General features: G+C 35.6%; 1 protein-coding gene across 1 annotated transcript; it reads left to right on the top strand.

Moving 5' to 3' along the window:
* Nucleotides 1-2,089: 2,089 nt before the first annotated feature.
* LOC143553308 (la-related protein 1A-like) lies at nucleotides 2,090-6,104 on the top strand. Its single transcript, XM_077043330.1, has 9 exons — nucleotides 2,090-2,389; nucleotides 3,120-3,570; nucleotides 4,705-4,873; nucleotides 4,955-5,045; nucleotides 5,142-5,213; nucleotides 5,302-5,540; nucleotides 5,667-5,736; nucleotides 5,815-5,922; nucleotides 6,009-6,104. The coding sequence occupies exons 1-9, from the start codon at nucleotides 2,183-2,185 to the stop codon at nucleotides 6,102-6,104; spliced, it is 1,503 nt and encodes a 500-aa protein (XP_076899445.1). The 5' UTR covers nucleotides 2,090-2,182.
* The last annotated feature ends 2,204 nt before the right edge of the window (nucleotides 6,105-8,308 follow it).

The raw sequence follows: 8,308 nt of genomic DNA, 5'->3' as shown, positions 1-8,308 counted from the left end.
TTGTGTGTCTGCATACCTATACGTCCTTTGAATATCATATGGTTCGAGTGCAATTATATTCTAGTAACTCCATTTGAATACAACAAGGAAAGACAGGAGAATGTTACAAGTATATCATATTCGAACATATTTTGTATTCTAATATAAAATGTCTATTCAAACACAGGAAGTATTAGAATACAAAGCCATGCTTATGAATGCAATACCTTATAAAGCCATTAGAATAGACCAGACTTAGCTATTTTGGGCTGAAATATGAATAATGTGATTAGGACAAGTATTGATACATATAATTAATGTACAGTTAGCCGAGTTAAAGAAGGGATTAACCGTTAACGGCAAGCGTAACAGGATCCAGGTGAGTTTCTAGCCCCATTCCTTGTTATGTTTTCGGGGCTGTGTGCGTACTCGATGTATTAATACACTTATCTTAAGTGGTAAGTGTATGCCTTATTTGATTTATGTACGAATGAATGCTTGATGGTGCGTGAACGATCTTCAGATATTGCAAGTACCGCCAGGTGATAGTTTAAAGACATGATTGTTGTTTATAATGTATGAATGATGTGTATATGTATGAAAGTTATATTTATGAATGTATAGAAAGGTATGGTATATGGTGGTATGGAAGAAAGGGAACCGAACCCTAATAATTCTCGAGGCAGAAAGGGAACCGAGCCCTGATAATTCTCAAGGCAGAAAGGGAACCGAGCCCAACTAATACTCGAGGCAAAAAGGGAACCAAGCCCTACTAATACTCGAGGCAAAAAGGGAACCGGGCCCTATTAATACTCGAGGTAGTAGGGCGTAATGCTCTTTAAAACGTAGAATTATGTAAAGTAAGGTTTAATGTAATTGTATGAAAGAAAGGAAAGAACGAAAGAAAGAATGTAGTTATGTATGTATGAAAGAAAAGGTAAGCTAGCTATATAATATGTATCTTCAGACGCGCATGTATAAGTATGTGAATGTATTGTATGTTACCTGATTAACTAGAACTCACTCAGCGTAGCTGACTTTTAGTATGCACGCATGTTAGTAGAATGAGGCAGCTACCTTGAGCGGGGCACATGGCAGATGAATAAGAGACTGACTTCTGAAGACTCATGATGTTTTATAATTAATGTTTCATTTTTAAAGACAAGAATGTTTGTTTAAGACATGTTTATGAATTAATATGTAATGTTTAATGAAAGATTTATATTCCGCGAAAGTTTTAATTAACTCTGATATTTTGTTTATGAGTAAATCCAACGTCCAATGTAGGGCACCGGTAACGGGGCCTTACATTAATGTGACATACTAATTGCTAAAAATCACATCTACTTAGTTTATGGTTAACTACGCAAATTTACTAAACCGTCCCCTCCAACGTATGTTTTGTAGTGAGCCATAATAAAGATGTGCACCAAAAGTGTTTACACTTCATGTTTCCATTTAGTTTGAATTTAGGCTATTTCCATAATGAGTTCATGATATAACAAAAATAGTGACCCAAATCTTAAGCGAGTGAGAATGGCTGACCCTAAATGGTAACGAAAGGGTGCCACACAAAGCCTTAGTAGGCTACCGTGTGACACTAACTTCTGCTAGGTGTGCAAAGTTGAGTTTAGATTGATCAAATCGACAACTTAAACTAGAATTAATTAGTCAAACTGGCTTATATATAATTATATGTTGTGAAGTTGTTCTTCTAGTCATCACCGAGTGGTTTTAATTACAAAACTAATAATAAAAAGAGCAAATCCCCATGTTTTCGTTTTAGCTTTGTGATTTTATTCACGAAAATAGTAATTCATATCAGACAAACCAACTAATTCACATTGTTTTACGCACTTAATCCTCTACCCTTCAAAGGGATGCACAAATTCCAACAAAATGGTGGCTTCAACAAAAACCTATCAAAACCATTTTATATCAACCTGGGTCTACGCATTTGTTTCGGACCTCTAGTTAACAGAGATCTAAAAGATAAGGAAAATCACAAAACTTGGAATTGAAAATATATCCTTTTATTTTTCATACAAAAAGGTATAATAGAGCATAGAACATTAAAAAAAAAAGGTTTTCCAAGTTATACCTCCCTTTTACTCTTTCTTACTTTCTTTATTTCTCATCAAAATCAATCAACATTCTTTCTTTCTTTTTAACTACTTCTACTACTAGTTCAGTTAATTCATTAATGGTGTTGATGGCTGATGATAATAATAATAATAATAATCTCAAAGACCCTGCTCCCAAATCACCATGGAAGACCACACCCACTCCGTCGTCAACTCCGCCGCCGGTGATTGCTCCGCCCGCTGATTCTTGGCCGGCCCTCTCCGCCTTAAAATCCCCTTCCGCCGCCGCTGATTCACTCACTACTTCTTCTCCTAAACAAACCCAGGTTTTTATTTCTTTTTATTCACTTTCTTTAATCATTAGCTTATTATTTTGAATACCTAACATGTTAATGTATGTTCTGCTTCTAGTCAGTTATCAAATTGGGGGTTTTGTCCAAGGTTATTAATTTATTATTGTTATTAAGTGATTGATCAAAGTTTGATTTTGAAGATATATAAACTGGCTGTAATATGGGGAGATTGAAATGTTTAATTTGATTTTTATTTTATTTTTTATGTGGTTGGTGAGATCAATGCGTGACCTTTTTTGCAGCCTCATATATCGATAGTTTTGTTGGACCATATCTTGACTTGTGGAAAACAATGTCGCTTGTTTTAGTAACCAAGTTCCACTTAACTCATTCTTGTGTAATTTTTTTTTGTAAATGAAGTAATTAAATTAAACACATAAGAATCTTGATTTTTGTATTGTGATTGTTTTTTTTCCAGTTAACTTGAAGTAGGAGGTAATAGTGAAGATTACAATTCATTAAGTTATAACAAAGTTTCATAATTGTTCAAATAAAGGCAAATTGAAAAAAAAAAATTCAATAATCAAGATTTGTATATGCAAGATCGGAACACCTAATAAAAGTTAAGAGACGTTGATAGTGGGTCGTTTAAAAAAGTCGGTTACTATTCTGCAAAGTTACCTTTTTTTCTATCTTTATTATTAATGTTATTAATCATGTTACTAAATCTGTTTGTATTTTTGTTTAAATTTATTTTTCTCAGGCATCCACCGACGCGTCAAAGACACACGGGCGCGGGAATAATAATTTTCCTTCTAAGCAACCATTCCGCCAACATAAAACTGTCAACAAACATAACCCGAACACGGCACCATCTTTTCATGGACCGTTACCTTTTCATCAGCCACCAATGCCGCCTGTTTATGGCGGCATGGCACCGTGGCCCGCTCATGTTCCTGTCCATGGGTACGCTTACCCGCCAGCTGTCGGGCCATTTGCTCCTGCAAGTGGGACCGTTACAGCTACACCAAGAGGCAATCCTAATAATTATGGTGTCGAGTTTGCTAACAGAAGACCTAATATGCAAGAAAATCAGAAACCGTTGGGCCCCAAAGAGAATAATGATGGGCTTCAAAATGCTGGGCCGAGACCCTTTATAAGACCTCCTTTTTTTGGCCCGCCAGCTGGATTTATGGGTGGCCCTGTTTTTCCAGGTGATTTTGAGAGATTAAAATTACGAGTGAAAGTAGATGGGCGGTTTTGGTAACGGTTAAAAGGGGTTTATGTTGAAATGAGTCATTTTTCAGTACGGGTCAGGTCGTGTTGTGATGAACTGAAAATGCTTTTTGCTCTTTTATTATTGAAATATGATCACAAGATACGATATTTAGAAAGGTTACGAGTGAAAGTTGGTTACTAGATGGGCGGGTTGGGTAATGATTAAAACATGCAATTTTCTAATATGGGTTAGACTGGTTGGGATGAATTGAAAACACATTTGGTAGGATTCAAAACAGGCTGTTTTTCAATACTGGTCAGGTCGGGTTGGGATGAACCGAAAACATATTTTTTGTTCCTTTTTTTAATGAAAAATGATTACAGGATACAATAATATTTATGGAAAAAAAGGCTATGAGTGGAAGTGGGTGACTAGATGGGTGGGTTTGGTAATGGTTAAAGCGGGCCGTTTTTAATACAGATTAGGATGTTTGGGATGAATCAAAAACACTGTGGTAAGAGTCAAAACGGGCTGTTTCTCAATACTGGTCAGGTTGGGTTGAAATGAACTAACAACATTTTTTTGTTCCTTTTTTTTTACTAAAAATTGATTAAAAAAAATACAATATTTATGAAAAAGAAGGTTACGAGTGGAAGTAGGCGACTAGATGTGCGGGTTTGGTAATGGTTAAAGTGGGCCATTTTTCAATGCGGGTCAAGTGCTTGGGATGAATCGAAAACGCTATTTGTCTTTTAATAAAAAAAGTATTACAAAGTACAACCTTTATGTGAAAAAGGTTATGAGTGAAAGTAGGTGACTAGATGGGTGGCTTGGTTAATGGTTAAAATGGGTTTCGGTATAAATGATTACACAATACAATATTATCTCTTTGAATAATACAATTCAATAGGCTGTATGCATTGAGTATATACTAAAAGAAACTTTCAACCCGATTGGCCCAATCATGCGGGTCGACTAGTTTTCTTTTTAGCCAACTTTTGTTATTTGACCCATCTATGAGAACCCGAAGCAATCCATTTGACTTGTTTCCTTTTCTTTAAATTCTAATCTTTTTCAATTTTGAAGTTTCTTCAGTAATAATGACATGGCTGCAATAACTACTTGTCAGGTCCTCCGGGTTCTATTGTCTATCTTCCTGCTATGCCTCCATATCCTGTTAGGGTCCCACCTCCGCCATTTGCGGTTCCACATCAGCCGGGCTCTGCAGTTCCCATGTTACCTGCACAGGCACAAGCCCTGAGAGTTGGCCTTAGAAACCAAATTGAATATTATTTCAGGTGAGTAATTCAAAAGAAGAGGATACAGATTCAATATCGCATTTCTGCGTTCGTATCTGAATTATTTCTTGGTTTTCACAGTGATCAGAATCTGCAAAATGATCGGTATTTGATTTCTTTGATGGATGACCAAGGATGGGTTCCAATATCCACTATTGCAGACTTCAAAAGGGTATGCTTTATTTTGTGTTTTTTTAAAATAAATTTATATAGTTTTGAGTTTGACTAATTTTAAAATTTGGTTGTGTTTTATTTTTACGTGGTGCAGGTTAAAAGTATGAGTACTGATCTACCACTTATTATTGACGCCTTACAGAGCTCTAGTACTCTTGAAGTGCAGGTTTGGTATCTCCATTTACATTAATTTTGTTCAGTTATAATGCGAGTTGCTGATGTTCGTGCTAGTGGGGCCCACTATTGTTTTACAGGGTGAGAAAATAAGGAAGCGTGAAGATTGGTCAAAGTGGCTTCCAGCTTCTGTAGGGAACAAGTCTTCTTCTAATGAAGAGCATTCGACAAAACAATCTGAAAAGAACAATAAAGTTGATTCTTTTAAGAAAGATGCTTCTGGTGAAAATATAGATAAAGTTTGTGATGACTTTGCAAGTACGTTCATGTTTGATGAGGAGCTTGAGCTTGAACACAAGGATCAGTCTTCTAAAACAAGGTACCACATGAGGCACTTGCTTAAAGTATGCTAATGTTTATTTTTTTTTTTTTACTTTTGTTTAATTTGTTACAAAGCTTGCATGCCATGTTTTGTTATTTTACTTTTGGACTTGACTTGACCTAGGGTGGATGATGAAGATGATGAGCTGGTTGTCAATGATCAAGCAGTTGAGAGGCTCGTGATTGTTACGCAAGTAAGTTTGATATTTAATAAATGTTTTAATTTTGTTTATTATGATTAATTAATGAAAAGATACCGTTTATTTCAACAGCAAAATAATAGGAATGCTCGAGGAAGTAAAGGTTCTGTAGATGAAACCAAACCATTTTCTAACGAGCTTGCTTCTGCCATAAATGATGGTCTATACTACTATGAACAGGTTATTTACCTTCTTAATTGCTTTATTATATATCGTAAATTTTATTCATTTACACTTTTAACATTCATTGAACTTTTCAATTTCAGGAGCTAAAATCAAAGCGAAATAGAGGCAGAAGAAATAATTCAACAAATGAAGTAAAAGGTGGGACCTCCAAATCTCCTAAAGTTGGTTCTCAGTAGCTTATCTAGTTCTGGGAGAGCAAGTAAAACGAGAGCAAGTAATCAGATTTTTTTTACGAAGGAGGCGTGGTCGGGAGCTTCAAGTAGCGTATAGAGATAATAGTGCCTTTGTTAGCGCTCTTGGCTAGAAGTGTTTTTGAACGGTGGTCATAGTATATAGCACAGCAGTATGTTGTGAGGGTTACTTGTACTGGCATGGCAGGCTGATCCTTGTTTGTTCTTGTGTTGGCTCTTTGGAACCCTTTTATTTTCTGGGATTATTTTCTAAACCAGAGACCATATTTTTGTCTGTAAAATGCAGTTTTTGGTTGTAATTAGAGTTTAAAGATAGTATGGATTTGTTTGTTCATTAAAGCCTTTTACTTGTTCAAATTCTCAGTTTTTGACATGTGACATGCGTATTTTAGGCTGAGGTGGTTTTAGTATTGTGTGTAGTAATAAAATCGGCACACCTTTTTAGTAACACAATTTGTGTGCAATATGACATGTGATGTGGTTAAAATGAAAAATACGATGATAAGAAGCATGGTTTTAGAAGTCGTTAGCCGCTACCAGGTCGGTCAACTAGGTAGGTGAGTACTCTGACCAAAAGTTGAATTTTTGGAGATCATATATATGTCATTGTCAGCTATTGTAAGTTGATTGCTATTAATATCAATCAAACTGACGCATGATCAAAGTCGTCATCTGAGTAATCGTCGAGTGGCTTCGAGTAATAGTCAAGTGGTTCTAAGTAATCATCAAGTTGTTGCGAGTTGATCACCGACTAGATTCGAGTAATTTTTGAGTGGGTCCAAGTTGACTACCTAGACCCGAGTACAAGTAATATGGGTCGAGTTGGAGAAAAGGGCATTGGAAAGATTCCAAGTAGTGAATAGTTGTCGAGTGGATCGAGTTTTACAAGACTTGCAAGAAGAGAATTTAGAGAAAGTGATTATTCTAAGAGCATTCAGTATATGATCTCTATATTCATCTTTTATTTGAAGATTTGCTTTATTTTGCTTTTTCATCATCTTCATGTCTTTCTCTAAAGTTTATAGTTTTATAAATAGTGATTTTTAAAGTGTCACAAAATTAAGTTTTATAATATAAAATAAAACTCAAATGGCTAATAAAATAAAGGATAGCTTAAAATCGACGACTCGTTCAACATCCACATATTAATATATGTGATGTTAAAATTACCGTGTCACCCAATTAATGACATTACAAGATGGCTTAATAAAGCTTGGTTTAATTTTATGCAACGATTTAAAGTAGGAACTTCGTTACTTAAAATGTTTTGATAAACGCCACTTACATTATACGTTATATACCATTTTTCAAATACAATTTAGTATACGCCATCATATCAAAAACATTTACGCGTCATCATGATTTTCTTATGAAGAATTGGCATAGGTCATTCACTTGAGAGGTTTGTGACAAAGTAACGTGGTTCGTCATAAATCAAATGAATGTTTTGATTTTGGCTAAAACCATGTCGATATGTGATGAATTATGCCAAGAATTACATGTATGTTTTGGTTGACTCTTTTAAGTATTGCAACGAGTCATCACGAGATTTTGACTCAGGCTCACCATTTTTATTTAAATTTACATTAACATACCCTAAATCAAATGACAGTTTTATCTTACTCATAAAAATTTCATTATTGATTTCTTTCTTTACCACTAGAAAACTATCTTACTCGGTGATTCCTCTGCCACGTAAACTATCTCCAGCGGTACGTCTGTAGTTGGTACATACTGCTTAGGCTGTTGTACTTGGGAGACGTATGAGTTCTTCAAGGGGAGACTCGAAATCTGCTTTAATGGACCCAACTAAACACGAATTCTCAGGCCTCAGCTACAACTGTCATATGTGATTGATAATCTTGCACTCTTCTCTCATTTTTACCCACCAACTACCTTAAACTACCCTATAAACCCATCTTTAATGACATCGTTCATTTTCAAATACCCTAAACTATTTTAAAGTTCTCTCTCTCTCCCTTCTCTCTCTCTCTCTCACACACATCAGTTACTAGTTACTAATTAAACATGTCTCAACCCCTACCCGAATTGTTAGGGGTGGTGTAGCCGTAGGCCCGTATGGCAAACTCAAACCGGGTGAACATACCCGAAGGTGCCCTTGCCCGTTAACCAACCGTGAACGCCCCAAACTAGGGTTCAGAAATGCAAAATTGACATAAATAGTCCTT

Source organism: Bidens hawaiensis, unplaced genomic scaffold (genome assembly GCF_021521415.1).
Source record: "Bidens hawaiensis isolate Kalapana, Puna unplaced genomic scaffold, B.hawaiensis_p1.1 tig00017165_1, whole genome shotgun sequence".
NCBI lineage: Eukaryota > Viridiplantae > Streptophyta > Magnoliopsida > Asterales > Asteraceae > Bidens > Bidens hawaiensis.
This window is presented reverse-complemented; position numbering and strand designations above follow the sequence as displayed.